Raw genomic sequence first — 19,433 nt, 5'->3', positions numbered from 1 at the left:
TTACGGTACTTATGCCCCTCCCCAGATGGAGTTGATGGGATTCGAACCGAAATTCTCTCCTACCACTCAGTCCCCATGCTACCAACTGAGCCACCACACTTGAGTAGCATTGGTTTATTTGACTCATAAATTTGTTTCGCAATGTATGCTTAATAAGAACTGTTATAGTCCCCTTTTAAATCTAATCATGAATGTTAAGTAAGAAAACACTATATTAATCATGATAATGCATCCTTTCGGATTACTTTTGACCAGATCAATGCTAATATAATCTAGACTTATACAATTCAATTTCTCATTCTCAAAATGCTTAAATTCTCTCTCATGGGTATCCGAATATGTATCTCCAACGTACCTTATTATATTTAATTCACCATCTATGTAACTGAATATCTTTATTATATCTTTTTTACCAATTATATAATTAACAAGGACAAGTGCTAGATTAAAGAAGGTCTTATGGCTTTCCCAAAAAAAAGAAGGAGGAGGTCTTATGGTACCAAGTTTGCCAAAGATACTTTTATTTATGATAAAATATTATATAAAAGAAGAAAAAACCTCAACTAAAGGAGAACATATTTAGTGTTCCTCGAGCACACAATAATCAATGAAGCGAAGAAGTGAAAAAGACAAAAAAAAAATTGATGAACAAAGAGAGAGAAAAAAAAATTAAATCTTTCTAAAACAAATGTCAAAATTTTAATTAAAGGATCAAGGTGATCCTTGCATCATAAAATTTTTCCAACTAAAGACGTGATATCATACTTAACAAAGACAAGTGCTATCTAAAAGAAGGTTTTATGGTACAAAGTTCGAGAAAGATATTTTATCTTAAACTATTATATAAAAGAAGAAAAACTTCAACTAAAGGATGTGATACCATATATATTTTGTGCGAACTAGCTAGAGAAGCACTGATTCCTGCTCCCTTGCATGGTAGGCCGGGAGATAATAATTTTTTTTTATGACCGTACCATCTGTCTCTGTTGCTTTTCTGCACATAAATCTATTCCGATGTGTTTATGTATATTAGTTTTAGGAATAATGATTCTTATATTATAGATAATTTTATTCGTTAAATATATAAAAATACGTGAAATTTATATGAAGGCATATAAAAAAAAGAGAAATTTGTTTTATAAATCTTATATATTTTTATATATATAAAAAATAATTTTATCTGAGACGTTAAACCCATTAGTTTTTTCGTGATTCACAGTGTTTGAGCCAAGTAACGTACGTTGTCAGTAACACTTTGTGGTAATTAGATGTCCGAGTCACGACAGGAGTGTACAATTGATGTAATATCTACGACCATTGGACTAAACAACATAGGACATGTTCCTTTACAGCTAAATGTGTCCAAATGCATGTACGATGTAGTGCTTTGTTATTTTTCTATTTTATGAACTTTATATTTTGGAGACAGCGAAGAAATTAAGCATGCTTTTAATATTCGAAAGCGTTTTTTATTTTTGTTAATAATTACAAATTTTTTTATAATAATAAAATTATTTTTTTTATTTCTATTATTTCAAGTAAAATTATTTGAAAAATAAAAGCAACTTGATATTTTTCTATTAATTAATGGAAATAAAAAATATTTTCAAAAACCAAACATATTATAAATTAAGGTAAAATCATTTCTTCAGCCGCTTTACGTACACCAATGACAGGTATATGGTTATGGTTCTCCATATTTAATGCTTTCATCCTTTGTATGTTATGATTCCTCATATTTAATACTTTCAAATATATATATGAAAAATATTTGATTGTTGCACGTACAACAGCTGCAGAAATGTAAACCCCATAAATTAAAGGGAAAAGTATTTTTTCAAGCACCGAAAATAAAATTATTTTCAATGAGCCCAAAACGATATCGTTTTGGGTTATAAGATTAAAAAACTATAATGATAAAGACTAATATAATCCTGCAATAAATTAGAATTACAAAAACACTTTAATTTCTGCTTCAAAACGATGTCATTTTGAGCTCACCGAAAATAACTTATCTCTGTTCACTTAAGAAATCTTTTACCCAAAATTAAATACACTGTGACATACTTATTTATCTTTATAATTGGGCCAGGCACATTGAGTGAAATGTTAATGCTATTGGGCTTTTAGCAAAAAAATATTATTTGACAACCCAGCCCAATTAAACTGAGTTAAATATTAAAACAAGCACGTTAAACCGGAATCCACCACACATCAGACCGGTTCATCCGGAACCGGGTTTAACGAACAAAATTGGAAGAACCGAAGAAGCAGCTTAGTTAGATCAAAGATCTGAACACAGATCGGAGAAGAAGAAGAAGAAGAGAATGGGAACGACGGTGGCGGGTCTGGCGCCGGGTTTGTCTCGGAAGCTGAAGAAGGTTCTAGAATCGAGGATCGACACCCCTGATCTCTTGTCTTCGCTCAACACGATCTCTTCCTTCTACGACGAGAACACTCCTCAAGCACGCCGCAACCTCCGATCCACCATCGAGAAGCGCGCCCTCTCAATTAACAGCGAGTTCCTCGACGCTTCCCACGCCGCGCAACTGGTAATTCCTCCTCGCATATCGATGATGCCAATCTTCTTTTTCATACGAACTTCACTTGCTTCTGCTGTTCTGATCCGGTCCGGTTCCTTTCTCTCCGAATTTTCTTTGTTAGGCTCTGGATAGCGTTGAGAACGAGGTCAATGCGCTCGCCGAGTGCTGTGATAGGTGTGGCTTTCCTTTCCAGAAGGTTCCTTAGTTGCAGTTCATTGTTTACATATTTATCATAAGCAGTAGATGTGTGTAAAAGATATTGTGTGCTTTGATTTCGAATGTTGTTGAATGGTGCTCAGTTTATGTGCTTAGTAGTGATATTGAGCTGCATTCACTTCGGCTTCTGCAGGAACTGCTCATATGGACACTAATCACTTTCTGTCCAAGTAATTGATTATGAGATACGAAACAAGCATGTCATACAGGAATGCTTAGTAGTTCTCGTGTATCAATGTACCGCTGAAAAAATATTCAAAGTGACATAACAGTTAGAAAGCATGACTATTTAAATATTTTTCCATCCAATTAATGAATGCATCGGTGGAAACATAGTGAACATATTCACTCAAAGATTATGAGATACAGGAAGCGTCAAAACAATGCTTGTTCCGTGTATTGGAATAGGTTATTGGGTTTTAGGAAAAATGATACCAATTTGTTGGAGAATGAGGTTTCCGGTTTGTTTAGGAAATGACTAATATGTATGATCTCTAGAATCATAATTTAATTGAGAAACTGTATGGCAAGATTTTTCATTCGCTGCATTGTGGGCTTGTAAAATGTAGGTGAAGGAGAAAAATGCAGTTAGGAGGAGATAATTTGTAATCTGGCATTCAACATTTTAGGGGATACACTTATTATTACTTACAATTAGGATTATCAGTTTCTTGTTTGTATCTATTTAATTGTATTATTCTGATGCCTAGTACATAGATGCCTTTCAACATGAAAATATCAATGTTTTATTTGCAGAAAATAAGTCAAAAAATTCACTAGTAAAAAATAGATTGCTCAGCACGTAGTGTGTGTCCCTAGAGTTCTGGTTCATATTGATAATGCTGTGCAATCACTTAATAGGAAGCTCTAGGAAATGTTGTGAGTGATTTGGTTGAATTAATTAGGAAAAGTTTGCTAAGCTATGTACAAGGTAGTTCCATTGTAGCAAGCATGTTAGAGCTGAGTATGGTTTGTGATCGATAGATTCAATTTCTCTATTTGGTGTAGGTGTGGGCTTATAATTCTGCATTATGGTTTAGTAGTGCAGCACCAGAAACATTAGTTCATGAGTCATGCTCTGTCCAGCACTTTGTTGTGGCTAGGATTTTAAATTTGGCCTCATAGCATATCAAGTTTTCCTTTGAAAATTTCTTGTTCTTTCAATTAGAATAAATTTTTTATTTTTCTATTCTGTTGATCTTTTGATAAAATTTTAGGTGTTATATTTTTACAGGATAGCAAAGGCTTTGAACAGTTGTAGTGCTAGCACTGGGGACATTATCAGTACCACAGAGAGGCTCAAACAGGAGCTTGAAACTACTACACAAAGACAAGAGATTGTGGCATGTTTCCTACGTGATTATCAGCTCTCCCCTGAAGAGGTTTAAATTATCGTTTTATGTCTACCTATTACTGAACCATCGCTTTATGAATTAAATATGAGATACATGTATTATGTTCTTCTTACAATTAATTGTTGATCATCTGTAGATAAATGCACTTAGAGATGAAGAGCTGAATGAAAACTTTTTTAAGGCACTGTCTCATGTCCAAGAAATTCATGCTAACTGCAAAGTGTTGCTCAGAACACATCATCAGGTAATCTTCTTGTCCTCTCAACCTCCCCCTTATGATGTGTGCAATTCTGTACCTGTTGTCTGAAGTCTGAATTCTGAACCCAAAATGCCTATTATAATTATGAGTTTACTTGGCAATACTATGCATCCTATTAGGCAATATTTTCTATCCTTGACTTAAGTGGTAAGAGTTCTGCTAACTGAGTTGCTGGAAATTTGGAAAAATCATTACAAAGATGAATGTGGAAACAGACTTGTGTAATATCTAGAATTTAGAATATTTGTAGATTTTCTTATGGGTTTGGGGAAGGAGGAGGTGCACATCTCTGGGACAAATATGAAAGTTTCCTGGATGCATAAGCTCTCTATTCTTATGATCTTATCCATTAATTGGAATCAATTAATCCTTAATCAACACTAGTCCCTGTTATATGACTTCCAAAGATTCCCAGTATGGACAATTCAAAATCCACTAAGATGTTTTACTGGAGGCTACATTCATATTATCGGTGTACTTAATTTTTGAGCAAAAATTATGCTAAATTGATTAACGTGGCAAATAGAAATTGAATAAATCAGGTTCTACAATCATCAAATAAAATATATGTATCTATAAATCAGTATAGAATAACAAGTTATCTAGTGGGCAGGAATCTGCATGATGAGACTTTAGGAAACAGGGGTTTTCTTACTTGTAATTTTTTTAAAACAATTATCTCTTTTTGAGGGTAACATGCTTCAATCACTTGATAAATTTCTTCTGGCATTAGTATGGCCCTATGTGCGTCATTGACCTAAACAAGTTGGATCAAGGTTTGCTGTACTAATGATTGTTCTTTTGCTGTATAAGTAATTTGTGCTATATGCCGAGAGCTATCTTTATGCAATGCCAATTCTCATTGAATATGATTAAGTAGCATTAGACAAATATTATTCGCTTTATATTTTATTTATTTCTGAAAAGTGTGCTTAAATTCAATAACTTCAGGGGGACATAGATATTTAAATTTCCTTTAAATTATTAATGATTGAAGCAGCTGCATCTTTCTGTCTCTTCTTGTTAATAATTGTTATATGTTGCTTGCTTTACTGTCACAATTTACGCTTATTATTGATCTTGTTCAGGCAGAGGTTCTGTCCCATACTTTCTTGCTACTTTATCTGTTTTTTCTTTCTTTCTTTTTTAACAATTGGAATCTTAATTGAACTAAGGAGTTTCATTGCAGCGTGCTGGTTTAGAGCTGATGGATATGATGGCTGTGTATCAAGAAGGAGCTTATGAGCGCCTATGCAGGTGAAGATTCGTCCACTTCAGCATCATGTGGCTAGAGCATGCATTATATTTTCTGTGATTTACAATTTTACATACACATATGAAGTGTGAGTTTTAACCTTTGTATGTATTGTTGATATAAATTTCTAAAATAGACATTTACTGTCTGGTAAGTTTTCTCAAAGACACTTGCAAGTTGTTTCTTGGTATCAAGATCCGCTAGTTTGATGATATATATAACTACTTATAATCTTTACTTCTAGGTGGGTTCAGGCCGAATGTAGAAAATTGGGTGACACTGACAATCCAGAAGTTAGCGAGCTTCTGAAAACAGCTGTGCGCTACCTTAGGGAAAGATCTGTCCTTTTCAAGTATTGTGCAGAAGAGGTGATTTCATTGTAGATTTGACAAAATTGACAAATCTAGTTTTCCTGGGATTAGAAATCGGTCATCTTCCATATGTAAATTGAGATATTTCATATTCTGGAACATATTATCTTGCACCATCTAATGGTGACTATGATAAAATGATTGCTAGTAGACCTAAATACCTAATGTTGATAATAAAATCTTAAAGAATGTTCTTATTTGTCAAATTGAAACTTGGATTGTCTTTATCACCATTTACTTGTGCATCATAAATTATTGATTTACTGATTTTGTAGGTAGCCAATATGAGACACAATGCACTGTTTAGAAGATTTATAAGTGCTCTTACACGTGGAGGACCTGGTGGATTGCCTCGACCAATTGAAGTGCATGCTCATGACCCGTTACGATATGTTGGTGATATGCTAGGCTGGTTGCATCAGGTATGACGTGAAAGCCTTCTGGATGAATGCTTGAAGCCTCTTCTGAATGCTATTTTTCTACCATGGTTTATTTATTCATCATATATTTTTTGTATGCATGCAGGCCTTAGCATCTGAACGTGAACTTGTACTTGTATTACTTGATCCAGATGCTGTTACGGATACTGGACCAACGGCAAAGCAATTCTCCAATAACACTGAGAATGTCTCTGGGAAGACGGAATCTGACTTGATGTTTGTTCTTGATAGAATTTTTGAAGGAGTATGTCGGCCGTTTAAATTGAGAGTTGAACAAGTTTTACAGTCGCAACCAAGTCTTATAGTCTCTTACAAACTCAGTAATACACTTGAATTTTACTGCTACACTGTGAGTTGTCATCTCAGTCCTTTTTTCTTGATAGTAATAATACCATATTTTTATATATCTTTATGACTTTTTATGTTCTTATAGATCTCAGATTTACTTGGGCGAGAAACTGCACTTTGTAATACACTATGGGTACTGAAAGATGCTGCTCAGAAAACATTTTTTGATATTTTGAAAGGTCGAGGGGAAAAGCTTTTACGATATCCTCCACTTGTTGCTGTTGATCTTTCTCCGCCACCAGCAGTGAGGGAAGGAGTATCTGTACTTCTTGAAATTATTGACAACTACAACAGCATGATGGTTCCTGCTTCTGGCCAAAAACCTGCTTTTGATCCAGTTATATCTGCTATACTGGATCCAATAATTCAGGTATTTTTCTCAATCTGGTACCTGCATTTGATAACATGACCATTCTGTGTAATCATGAAAGAGAATGATGTGAAATTGTGAATATTTTCTCAATCTGGTAAATTTTTTTTTTTTTTGGTACCTGCATTTGATAGCATGACCATTCTGTGTAATCATGAAAGAGAATGATGTGAAATTGTGAATATTATTCTAAAATTTGACCTTTGTGATTTCATATGGTTACTTACATAATGGTAGTCTTTGAAAATCTTTGTACTTGGCAGCTGTATATAACACTATGAGATGGTGTAAATATCTATGTAGAACTGCTGCCCTTGGGTTCCAAAATGTTGCTGTTATTTGAAAGTTTGAGAGTTTCTTCCTGGTTCTTGTGAGCTAAATTCTGCTGTTTGATAATGTTGTCACTGTTTCGTTTGCACATTATAGTAAATTTATGTGGTTTCCTTCCCATGTTTCTATCCTTTGTTGTTCCAAACATGATATCACTTGAACTAAATTTGTGCAATTTTTTTGGTTCTTACCTGAGGTTTTTTAAAATCATGCTTGCGTACTCCATCTGCGAACTAGATGCTTTAGTGCAGAACTCAAGGAAAGTATCGAATTAAAGACATTTCTAAATGCTGGCTATTCATTTTGAGAAGTCTTTGTATTGGCTGTAACTTTAATGAATCATTAGATATGTTAGCTTTAGGTTCCTATTTATTGCAGATGTGTGAACGAGCAGCGGAGGCACACAAGTCAAAAGGAGTTGGTCACTCATCAAGAAGGAGTAGGATGAGTTCTGACTCTGGTCAACTCACTAGGTCATCAGTTGATGCAATCTTGTCAAATAGCAGCTCTGCTTCATCTTCACAGGTCCATTCTTGTTCCCCCCCACCCCCCCTAAAAACTTATTTTTCCTTCTCTTTTGGGTTTTACACATATTTGCTGCTTATAGGATTTTAGGTATTTTTAATTCCCCGATAATGAACTTCTGCTTTTGATACGAACTTTATTACTGTGCATTTTAATAAATTATTATTCCCATTTTATCCAAGAAAAACCCCAATGATCTATAGTTATATGGGATAGGTTATTCTACCTACCATTTTTTCTGCCTACCTTTACTTACCACTCTAAAACACCATTAGATCAGAATCTTAACTAACATTTATCTTTCTCTCTCTTCTTGAGATTATGATCTAATGGTGTTTTAGGGTGGTAGGCAAAGGTAGACAGAAAAAATGGTAGGTAGAATAACCTATCCCTAGTTATATATATGCTTTAAATGTGCCCATGTTGTTGCATGAGTCCATGTTTACAACCCTTTAAAATCAGTCCTGCAAGAAATTAAATTAAAACTTTATTTGGAAACTGGAGACCAAAATTGAAATATTCCATCTTAAAGAAATCCCAAGTGATATTGTAAATGTAAAATCTTGTGGACCAAGAAATAAAATGGAAGAACTCTTAACATCGTCAACCTCTGGACTTTTTTATTAGTTCATTGTAAAACTTTTATCCAATATACTAGCTTTTGATTCTGTGCGACATTTGCCTTAACCTACGTCATGTTTTGGCAGACTAGTGAAACCCCCTCCAAGATCTTTCTCATTAACTGCTTGTGTGCTATTCAACAACCTCTATCTGGATATGAGGTTGCTGCTGAGTATGTGAAAAGGCTTGGAATAATGATCGATAATCACTTGCGAGTTCTTGTGGAAAAAGAAGCTGATGCAATCTTAAGAAGATGTAATTTGTCAGAAAAGATGCCTCAGTTCCTTAATTCAATCCATAAGGAGGGGGACAATGAAGTTGGGACCCCATTGGCTGAGATGGAGGACACAAGTCCAGCCATTCTTTCAGAATGTTTAAAGGCTCTGTTTAGTCTTATTTTGGGAAGCGAAAGTTCCCTGCCTGAATTTGAGCAGATGCAGGTTCCAAGGTTGCGTTCTGAAGCTTCTATAGGCGTAGCCAGGTCACTGGCCGAAGCTTATGAGCTTATTTATAAGGCAATTATGGATCCCAAGAATGGCTATCCAGACCCCAGGTCGTTGGCAAGGCATCCTCCGAATCAGATAAGAACTATATTAGGAATTTGATAACGATACCTCTAAAGGTGTACGGCCAAAAGCAGTCTTGAGTTCTTTTCTTCCTTATTATGTGATCCAGTTTTATCAGAATATGAGTTCTATTGATATGTTTTGCTCCTACCCCTTGCTCATTATGTTTGTTAATTACGTAAATAACCTTCCTTATCTATCTTTCTCATTTGAAATTGTATTATACAACAAATAAATTCTGTGATCTACTTCTCTGAACTTTTTGAGATACCTCTAAGGGTCTGCTTGATGTTTTGATTTTTTTTTCTTAAAAATGCTTTGCAGAATAGTCATAGAAACGTGTTTTTTTTTTTTTTTTTTGAAAGTTAAAAATAAAAACACAAAACAAAAACAACTTAGACATGCTTTTTAAATTTGATTCTAAAAATAAAATAATTTTTTTTTTTTTTACAAAACAGGTCTTATAAAATGGGTTTTTTTTTATTCTGAAAACCAAAAAATTGTTTTTAGAAATAGTATCCAAACACGGCCTAAATCTTGGAATTTTAGCATTTTTGTTGTTGATGAATTAATTGTGGATATTCATGATTAAATTCCAGGAAATGCTTTAGAAATTTCTATATTTAAGGTCATTTTTTGGTGTTATAAACCTCTTCCTCCTAAACCCCTAGGGGGTGTTTGGTTCAAGTTATATTTTTATTTCCCCATGCATCTCATTTTGGTAAATTTGGATGTCCATGTTTGGCAAAAGTTTTTGAAATACATCCCCATCTAACACATTTCCCTAGCATTTCAAGCATGTGCGTAAAATGAGGAATAAATCACTATTTAAAAAGACCACTTGGATGGTGGTATTTGTAATTAGATGGGTAAATGAAAAAAAGGACAACATGCATTGAACCAAAATACCCCTAATCTAAAGTGCCAAAGAAAAAATTCCGTACACTAGACCAAAAAATTCCATAAAGTGTAAGAGTTAATTTTGTCATTTCAACCCACTTCTTCATCTTTATTTTATCTTCAACCAAACAAACACTCAGAAAATTTAACTCAATTTTCCTGGTAAAACTTTGGCCAACCAAACAACTTTTTTTACATTTTCCTACCAAATTCACTTTCCAACCATTTCCCCAGTATTTAAAAAATTTCTCCTCAACCAAACGCCCCCCTAAAAAAAAAAGTGAGCTCGATGGTATGTCCCATCGAATGTTGTTTGGTTCCCGGAGCCGAAAAACATAATTATGATAATATCGGTGTGGGTCAACTTCTTGATAGTACATTTGATGAAAAAGAAGAAAGACATAATGGCAATTGGATTGGATCTTGAAAAGACAAATGAACGATTAGAGTAGGGTTTTGTAAATGTAAAGGATCCTTTTTGGAAGTTCGTCTTTTTTTATCTCACTATTTTTAAATCGGTTCGACAGTTGAACTGAACCCAACCGGTTCAATCCGGTAATTGAATCAGTTATACAGTAGAACTTGAATGATCCGGTTGGTCCATCCAAGAATCGAGTTCCACTAGAATCGATTTTCTAGCTGAATCAATTGATTAGAGTAGAGTTTTGTAGAGAATCCTTTTTTTGGAAGTTTGTCTTTTAATTTTGGTAATTTAGGGAACGCTTTTCTCTCTCTTCTGTTGCCACGAACTGGAAATGGTATAGTGATGTCAAGTTTAATCCGACTTATCGTAAACTATTCAAAAATTAAATTTAAATTTATCTTGCAAATGTTTTTAAAAAAACTGAATCTCTGTTTATACATATTTGTGAATATTTCACATTAAAAATATGCAATGATTAAATACAATTTTAAAATTCTTATTATTTTATACAAGCTAAAAAATACGATCAAGATAAGAGTTAAATTCATGGAATTAATCAATCATCATTTCATAGAAGCTTTCGTTGTTGATGTGATATCTTTTACTTTAAACTCTTTTGAAGTTATTGTCTTGAATATAGTTACAAAAGCCTGTTCCATTGCTATTTTTCCTAGACTAGACCATAATATATATACCACTTTTATATGGTGGTGGGGAGTGTTAGCGTGTTATATTATTTTCTATCTTTGGACAAGGTATCTTTCTGCAATAAGGATTTTGCTATTTCATTTCTTTCTCACTAAAGAAATAAAAGAGAGAGAAAGAAATCCATCTGTAAAATAATTTGAGGAAAATAATTACTTTCCATAGAGTGATATTAAAAAAATGAATTATTTGAGGCAAATTGTAATATTAAAATATTACAATTCTGTTCAGCCATTTATGTGACAACTAGAACTCTGATTACCAAATAATGTCGGAGCAGTAATCATTTGGCCAAACAGAAAGAAAGAAGGAAACAAGAATTGCGAGAAAACACTTTTCTCTTTTCTTAATTTTATTTAACCAAAAATAACCTAATGATAATAGAGTTCTCCAAGCCTTAAATATACAAAATAAAATAACAAAAAAGTAAATAACTATAATAATACGCAATCAAATGAGATAACGCACAATCAACGCACACTCAAACATAATCTAAAAATAATAAAAGAGGAAATAATTAACAAGTATTGAAAAGCCATAAACTATAGAATAAATTATAGAAAAGCCCAATGTAAGTCAGTCATCCAGGTGCATCATTCTCCCCTGACAAGGAGACAAGTCAACAACATTGAAAGTACTAGAAATGTTATATTCCCCAAGAAGTTTAATTTTGTAAGCATTGTTGTTGATCTTCCCGAGCACCCTGATAAACCTCTAGTTTATCATGTTTACAGGGCTAATATTGCATGGATTATATAATCAAGAGTATGAATACTTAGGTTTTATATTGAAAATCATGGAAATTAGATTTCTATCTAACATATCTTATTCTTATTGGTTTTGAAGGCAAATTACTACAAATTTGAGCAAGAATGGATTTAAAGATTGAAGTTGGAATTAGAAGATCATTGTTCATCCAAGAAGTTAAATCTATAGTGATGAAGCACATTTAAATGTTATTTAGCACGTTAAAATGTGCTAACTATTGAGCAAATATGAAGGAAGTTTCTGGAAAAGAACATTCAAATGTCATAACTCAACATTCAAATGCTCAAACATGAAGAAAAACCTTTGTTGGAGCACATTTGAATGTCACTAGCAACATTCAAACGCACTGAAAGAAAGGAAGAGCTAAAAAAGAGCGTGTTTTAACGCGGGTTTCAACATTTGAACGCTTTGTGGCATAACAAATTTCAAGATCTAGCACGTTCAATTGTTGATTTCAACATTTGAATGTCCAGTTGCGATGCAATTCAGATTCATTTATAAAATCATCTAATTGAAGATATGATTGGAGATTTCAGTGATGATTCCATAAGATCCTATGGGAAATTAAAAGATATGGTTTCTTCACTATAAATAAGGGATTCATTCAGAAAGAAAGAAGTTTTTGAACAATTGGGAGAGAGAGAATTCTAAATTGAGGAGAGAGAAACACGTTCTTCATGCTTTGGAGCATTAGGAGCGGTGGAACTCACAAAAACACTGGAAGAATTGAAGATTCAACTGCCACCACACCAATGAAGTTTAGGGGATTTTTTTACCTTCTCTTGTTTTTGATTTTGTTATGCTAAGCTAGATTTTTATGTAGTTAAGGGTAGATGGAACCTAATTGAATTCTTATGTAGATGGATTAAATTTTCTTTATAATTTTTCTTTTTATAATTGAATGAATTTATCTATATTTAATACTTTATATGAGTTTGCTCCTTGTAGATTGATTTAGGAGAACTGTATGACAATAGGGATGTTGGTGCATAAATCCTGATTTGATAAATTCATCATAATCTTTGTGATCTAGGGATTGACATAGGGCAATTATGCAATCTTTAGATTCTTGTTGTTAATGCATGTTTTCTTGGGGAATAGTCGGGGAACTGAGGTTCTTTTAAGATCACAAGTTTAGGGGATTTTTTTTACCTTCTCTTATTTTTGATTTTGCTATGCTAAGCTAGATTTTTATGTAGTTAAGGGTAGATGGAACCTAATTGAATTCTTATGTAGATGGATTAAATTGTCTTTATAATTTTTCATTTTATAATTGAATGAGTTTATCTATATTTAATACTTTCTATGAGTTTGCTCCTTGTAGATTGATTTAGGAGAACTGTATGACAATAGAGATGTTGGTGCATAAATCCTGATTTGATAAATTCATCATAATCTTTGTGATCTAGGGATAGACATAGGGCAATTATGCAATCTTTAGATTCTTGTTGTTAATGCATGTTTTCTTGGGGAATAGCCGGGGAACTGAGGTTCTTCCAAGATCACATAGAATTAAGGTAACAAGGGATTGATCCTTTATTACTTTAGAGGAATTGATTGAATTTATATTAAGAACGGTTACTTGATTGTTTAATCCATAACATAAGAAAGATATTGGGGAAAATCGAAACCTTAACTAAGCTCTTTCTTGATTTTGAAAACCAATTTCTTTTTAATAGCTTGTTTAAATTCTAAAATTGAATGCTACTACTTATTTTTAAATTCTATTCTCTTCATCTCAATCTTGATTGTCCAACTAAACCGCGATTAGTGAACTAGTGATTGAAATCCAATCCTCGTGGGAACGATCTCGTACTCCGTACATTTTTATTACTTTCACGACCGGTGCACTTGCCGAAGTTGCAACACACCCTAAAGGGACCATTAGCTCTAGGTAGTTTGTCAATCCAAATAATGCTAAAGCAGTAACCAATTGGCTAAACAGAAAGAAAGAACGAAACAAGAATTACGAAAAAACACTTTTCTCTTTTCTTAATGTTATTTAACCAAAAATAACTTAATAATAATAGGGTTCTCCAAGCCCTAAATAGGAAAAATAAAATAACAAAAAGGTAAATAACTATAATCATGCGCAATCAAATAATATAATGCACAATCAACGCACACTCAAACATAATCTAAAAATAACAAAAAGAGAAATAATTAACAAGTATTAAAAAGCCCTAAACTATGGAATAAATTATAAAAAAGTCCAATCCAAGTCAGTCACCCAGGTGCATCATTCTCCCCTGTCAAAAGAAGATTCGTCCTCAAACCTAACGAGTCTTTATGGTTACTCTCACACGTTATGCCCTCTTCATCATATGACAAGGAGACAAGTCATCAACATTGAAAGTACTAGAAATATTATATTCCCCAAGAAGTTCAATCTTGTAAGCATTGTTGTTGATCTTCCCGAGCACCCTGAAGGGACCATTAGCTCTAAGTAGTTTGACAATCCTGTAAGCCAAAAAATGTTCCTTCCTAAGGTGGATGCGCACCATATCGCTTTCTTTGAAAATGACTTAATTTCTATGCGTGTCAGCTTGCTTCTTATATTTCACATTCTGCTTCTGAATATGATCTTGAGCCCGTGAATGTAATTTCTTTTGCTCCTCAGTGCTCATCCTATATATAACTTTGTTGGAAATAACAACTCCTGGTATAAGGTCAATATAATACTGGATGTATATCGTAGGTGGCATTTCCGATGGCATCTCCTCAGGAACCACATCAACAAGTCCTCTAGCAATGGCTTAACTTGCAAAGGAATGTCAAAAATACCAGAATTTTATTCTATCACCACACAAGCAAATATCTCAATGGCATTGGTAGATTGCTCTTGGGAACCTACTATGGACAACATAGTGTTCTTTGCCTTCTCTTTCAATTCAGATAGACCTAAGGTATTTGTTAGTCCGTCCTTCTTGAAAGTGTAAGTAAGTTCCACATTGTTGGGAGTCTTGGAATTCTAGTATTGTTGTTGTTGATGAATTAATTATGGATATTCATGATTAGATTCCAATAAATGATTTAGAAATTTCTATATTTAAGGTCATCTTTTGGTGTTATAAACATCCTCCTCCTAGGCCCCCTAAAGAAATATGTGAGCTCGATGGTATGTCCCATCGAATGTTGTTTGGTGCCCAGAGCCGGAAGACATAATTCTGATAATATCGGTGTGGGTCAACTTCTTGATAGTACATTTGATGAAAAAGAAGAAAGGCATAATGACAATTAGACTGGACCTTGAAAAAGCAAATGAACTATTAGAGTGGGGTTTTGTAGAGAATCCCTTTTTTGGAAGTTTGTCTTTTAATTTTGATAATTTAGGGAACGTTTTTCTCCCTCTTCTGTTGCTACGAACTGGCAATGGGGTAATAATGTCAAGTTTAATCCAACCTACTGTAAACTCTTCGGATATTAAATTTAAATTTATCTTGCAATTTTTTTTAAAAAAAACTGGATCTGTGTTTATCCATATTTGTGAATATTTCAAATTAAAAATATGCAATGATTAAGTACAATTTTAAAATTAACTTATTATTTTATACAAACTAAAAAATATGATCAAGATAAGAGTTAAATTCATGGAATTAATCAAGGGAAAAATGTTTATCCTTTTAAATAACACAACTTACATCCTTTAACTCTCACAAAGAGGTGGGATCCACACCTTTATTTTTTTGTCAACTCTCTCTCCTCCTTTATCTATCTCTTTCTCTCTCTTAAAATGACACAATTTTATATCCTTTAAAATGACACACTTTTCCCATTAATCAATCATGATTTCATAGAAGCTTTCATTGTTGATGTGATATCTTTTGCTTTAAACTCTTTTGAAGTTATTATTTTGAATAGAATTACAGAAGCCTATTCCACTGCTATTTGCCCTAGACTAGACCATAATATATATACTACTTTTATATGGCGGTGGGGAGTGTTAGTGTGTTATATTATTTTTCATGAATGGGCAAGGTATCTTTCTGCAATAAGGATTGCCCTTTTTCATTTCTTTCTTACTAAAGAAATAAAAGAGAGAGAAAGAGAGAAAGAAATCCATATGTAAAATAATTTGAGGCAAAATAATTACTTTTCATAGAATGATATTAAAAAAATTAATTATTTGAGGCAAATAGTAATATTAAAGTATTACAATTTTAATAAATAATTACGAATATATAAAAAAATATTTCTGCCTACCTTTGTCTATCACCCTCCAACACCGTTAGATCCGAATCTCAAGAAGAGAGAGAAAGATAAATGTTAGTTAAGATTCTGATCTAATGATATTTTAAAGTGGTAGACAAATGTAGGCAATAAAATGGTAGATAAAATAACCTATCCGTTATAAAAAATTAAAATATTACAATTTGAGTATAATAGAGGGATTAAAGTATCTGCACTTTAGATAAACATATCTGTTGTGCACTTAAATGTCGCCGTTTTTGTCTTTTTTTAATTAAAACATCGTGCTTCCGTCTTCTTCACATATCGCTATACCTATCGAGCTTCCATCTTCTTTGCAACAATGGCGTCCCTGCAGAATTCTCCTACACTCCACCAAATCCTTTTTCACGAAAAGTACCATGCTTCTGTAACAATGACATATGTCAGAAACAGAGGAAAATGAATCAAATTATCAAATTAAAGCATAAGAGAGTACCTGGAGGAAAAGAGTTGTGAAAGAGGGTTTGGTGGAGTGTAGAGAATTCTGCAAGGACGCCATTGTTGCAAAGAAGACGGAAGCACGACAGGCAAGGAAGCGCAAGAAAAAATAGCCAAATGTGAAGAAGACGGAAACACGATGTTTTAATTAAAAAAAAAAAGACGAAAACGGCGGCGTTTAAGTGCACAACAGATATATTTATCTAAAGTTACAGTAGAAACTTTAATCCCATAAATTGTCTTTATAAAATATTATGCAACATCTAACAATTAATTTGATGACAACTGATCTAATAGTACTATAATATATACTCTATGGTGGTGTTACTGTTAACCCTCAATATCCAGAATTATATTCCTTGAGTTCACATGTGAAGAATTATATTTTTTATCTGAATATTATTTATAAGGCAAATATGGATCCCAAGAATGGCTATCCAGATCCCAGGTCGTTGGCAAGGCGTCCTCCGAATTAGATAAGAACTATATTAGGAATTTGATAACAATACCTCTAAAGGTGTACGGCCAAAAACAGTCTTGAGTTCTTTTCTTCCTTATTATGTGATCCATTTTTTATCAGAATATGAGTTATATTGATATGTTTTGCTCCTACCCCTTGCTCATTATGTTTATTAATTACGTAAATAACCTTTCTTATCTCTCTTTCTCATTTGAAATTGTATTGCTATACAACAAATAAATTCTGTGATCTACTTCTCTGACTGGCATGCTTGTTATTGTTCATGTTGATGTGATATCGTCATTTAAAAAGGAATCATGCTTGTTATTGTTCATGTTAATCAATCGTCATTTCATAGAAGCTTCCATTGTTCATGTTGATGTGATATCGTTTGCTTTGAACTCTTTATCAATCAAGGAAAGTGAACAATAAACAATTTTGATGCACCCAACTTCGTTTGTTTGGATTGAGCTTTTTCATAATTTATTTCTTTATTTAAAGATTTTTAATTATTATTAATATTTTCTTTTTGTTATTTTTTTATTATGTTGAGTGTACAGAAATTGTGCATTATCTCTTTTGAGTATGCATGATTCTTTTTTGATTCCGTTTTGTTTTGTTTTATTTATTTATGTAAGACTTGAAGAACTTTATTGTTATTATGTTATTTTTTGGTTAATTAAAATTGAGAAATGTGTTTTCTTGTAATTCTTGTTTTATTTTTTGTTTTTGTTTAGTCAATTAATTATGGGATTAGATCCTCTCTCATTAGTCAAGTTTCTGGCTGCCGAAATAACTTATCTTTAGGGTGACGTGACCCAAGGGATTAGACATATCTATCTTTTCATGTACCAAAAAATAACTTATTTTCGCCTTAATATTCTTTGTCTATTAGCCTATCTGAACCTTTGTTCTCAAATGTTTGGAGGGGGAATCTGTAGTTGCAAGAATATAATTATTTAATATGAGATTGGTTTGATTCTGAGGTTCCAATTTACATAATTATTTAATATAATCACTTAAAAACAAAGTATAACATTAATTTTGAAAAAAAAAAAAAACACACTAAAGATTGAAGGTATGGAGTTAAGAGGTTTATAAAAAAGTGAATTAAAATATTTTCAAAGCCAATGAGAGTTGGTTATCGAACAGCCATGATAAAAGAAATTTGGATTTGAATTGGAACATGTTCCGTGATAGGTCATTTGTAAATATTACTAAAGCTCAAAGCATAGGTCAACTTTTTCTTTTCCAAACTTAATCTTCATAAAAAAAAAAGTAAAAATAATTAAAGATTTTAAAAGTGTAAACTGTAATTAGTATTTATTTATTGAAAATAGTCACTTTACTCTTAACTTTCCTCTTCTAAACTTTAATTTTCCTAAATAATAATTAAAATTACTTTAAAAGAGTAAATTGTAATTAGGATTTATTGATTGCAAACAGTCATTTGACTCTCTTGGCTCCCCTGTGAATACCAGTCAAATATCACTAGGCTACAACTACAAGTTTTTGTTCGAGGACAAATAAAATAGATGTTAGAAGGTAAAAGATAGAGAAGAATGATTTTAATTGATTGAGTAAAATGGATAAATAAGTGAATATAAAGGAATGAAATTCTACAACTCACCCTAATATAAAATAACAAACATACTAAAATAAAATTAAATAAAATGTTATTTATATCTCTAATAATAGAGATAAACAAAATATATATGCTTAAAAATCTTGATAGCTTACTAGGTGCAAGTGACCCCACTCCTAGCAACCTGCATCCACCCAAATTGGTTTATATGGGTGTGTTGTTCTTCACTTAACAATGAATGATTTATGTGTAATCAACTTGGACTTTGTGACTCAACGGTAGGTAGATGGGGACTATGACCAGCACAAATTGTAGATGAAATTCGATGGCCTCCTTATCCACTCTGTTAAGGTGAACTACCTTATAGTACTTCCTCAACTACATTTCATCTAACACTTTGAAACTGCTGCAAATTCACTCAAGTACTCAACTATATATACCCATTAAGATTTGCTATGTTCCAACTCAAAACAATAGCATAAAAAAAAGTTCTTCAATCAGTTAAAGGAACTCATCCCTAATCTTTCAAAAATGGTTATTTCAAAGCATTCTCTCATCTTTTGTATGCTAGTGACAATTTTATTGTCAAGCCCCAGAATAAGCCTAGGAGCACGTCACCTCATGCAAACACAAGCAGCACCACCCCCAGCAATGAAACTTCCTACACTCCCACCACTCCCCATGGCCACATTGCCCCCCCTGCCCCCTCAGCCAAGTTTACCTA

The 19,433-nt window shown here is 32.9% G+C and overlaps 1 protein-coding gene across 1 annotated transcript; it reads left to right on the top strand.

The window, feature by feature from the left end:
* The first annotated feature begins 2,223 nt into the window (after window positions 1-2,223).
* On the top strand, window positions 2,224-9,436 carry LOC133288064 (conserved oligomeric Golgi complex subunit 6). The gene is made up of 11 exons (XM_061485761.1): window positions 2,224-2,552; window positions 2,665-2,717; window positions 3,994-4,141; window positions 4,251-4,358; window positions 5,563-5,630; window positions 5,873-5,996; window positions 6,275-6,421; window positions 6,525-6,788; window positions 6,873-7,157; window positions 7,866-8,012; window positions 8,720-9,436. Exons 1-11 carry the CDS (start codon window positions 2,328-2,330, stop codon window positions 9,236-9,238), a joined length of 2,088 nt encoding a protein of 695 aa, XP_061341745.1. The 5' UTR covers window positions 2,224-2,327; the 3' UTR covers window positions 9,239-9,436.
* The last annotated feature ends 9,997 nt before the right edge of the window (window positions 9,437-19,433 follow it).

Source organism: Gastrolobium bilobum, unplaced genomic scaffold (assembly GCF_033153095.1).
Source record: "Gastrolobium bilobum isolate Gb01-03AN ecotype WA unplaced genomic scaffold, APGP_CSIRO_Gbil_v1 utg3205, whole genome shotgun sequence".
In the NCBI taxonomy this organism is placed as follows: domain Eukaryota; kingdom Viridiplantae; phylum Streptophyta; class Magnoliopsida; order Fabales; family Fabaceae; genus Gastrolobium; species Gastrolobium bilobum.
The sequence above is the reverse complement of the archived record's forward strand: the minus strand, read 5'-3'. Positions and strand labels throughout refer to the sequence as shown.

Excerpts from the sequence above, each read along its gene's own strand:
- LOC133288064 (XM_061485761.1), top strand. The coding sequence starts at position 2,328 with ATGGGAACGACGGTGGCGGGTCTGGCGCCGGGTTTGTCTCGGAAGCTG. Across the intron at positions 4,142-4,250 it reads ATCAGCTCTCCCCTGAAGAG|ATAAATGCACTTAGAGATGA; the intron begins GTTTAAATTATC and ends GATCATCTGTAG. Across the intron at positions 5,997-6,274 it reads TCAAGTATTGTGCAGAAGAG|GTAGCCAATATGAGACACAA; the intron begins GTGATTTCATTG and ends CTGATTTTGTAG.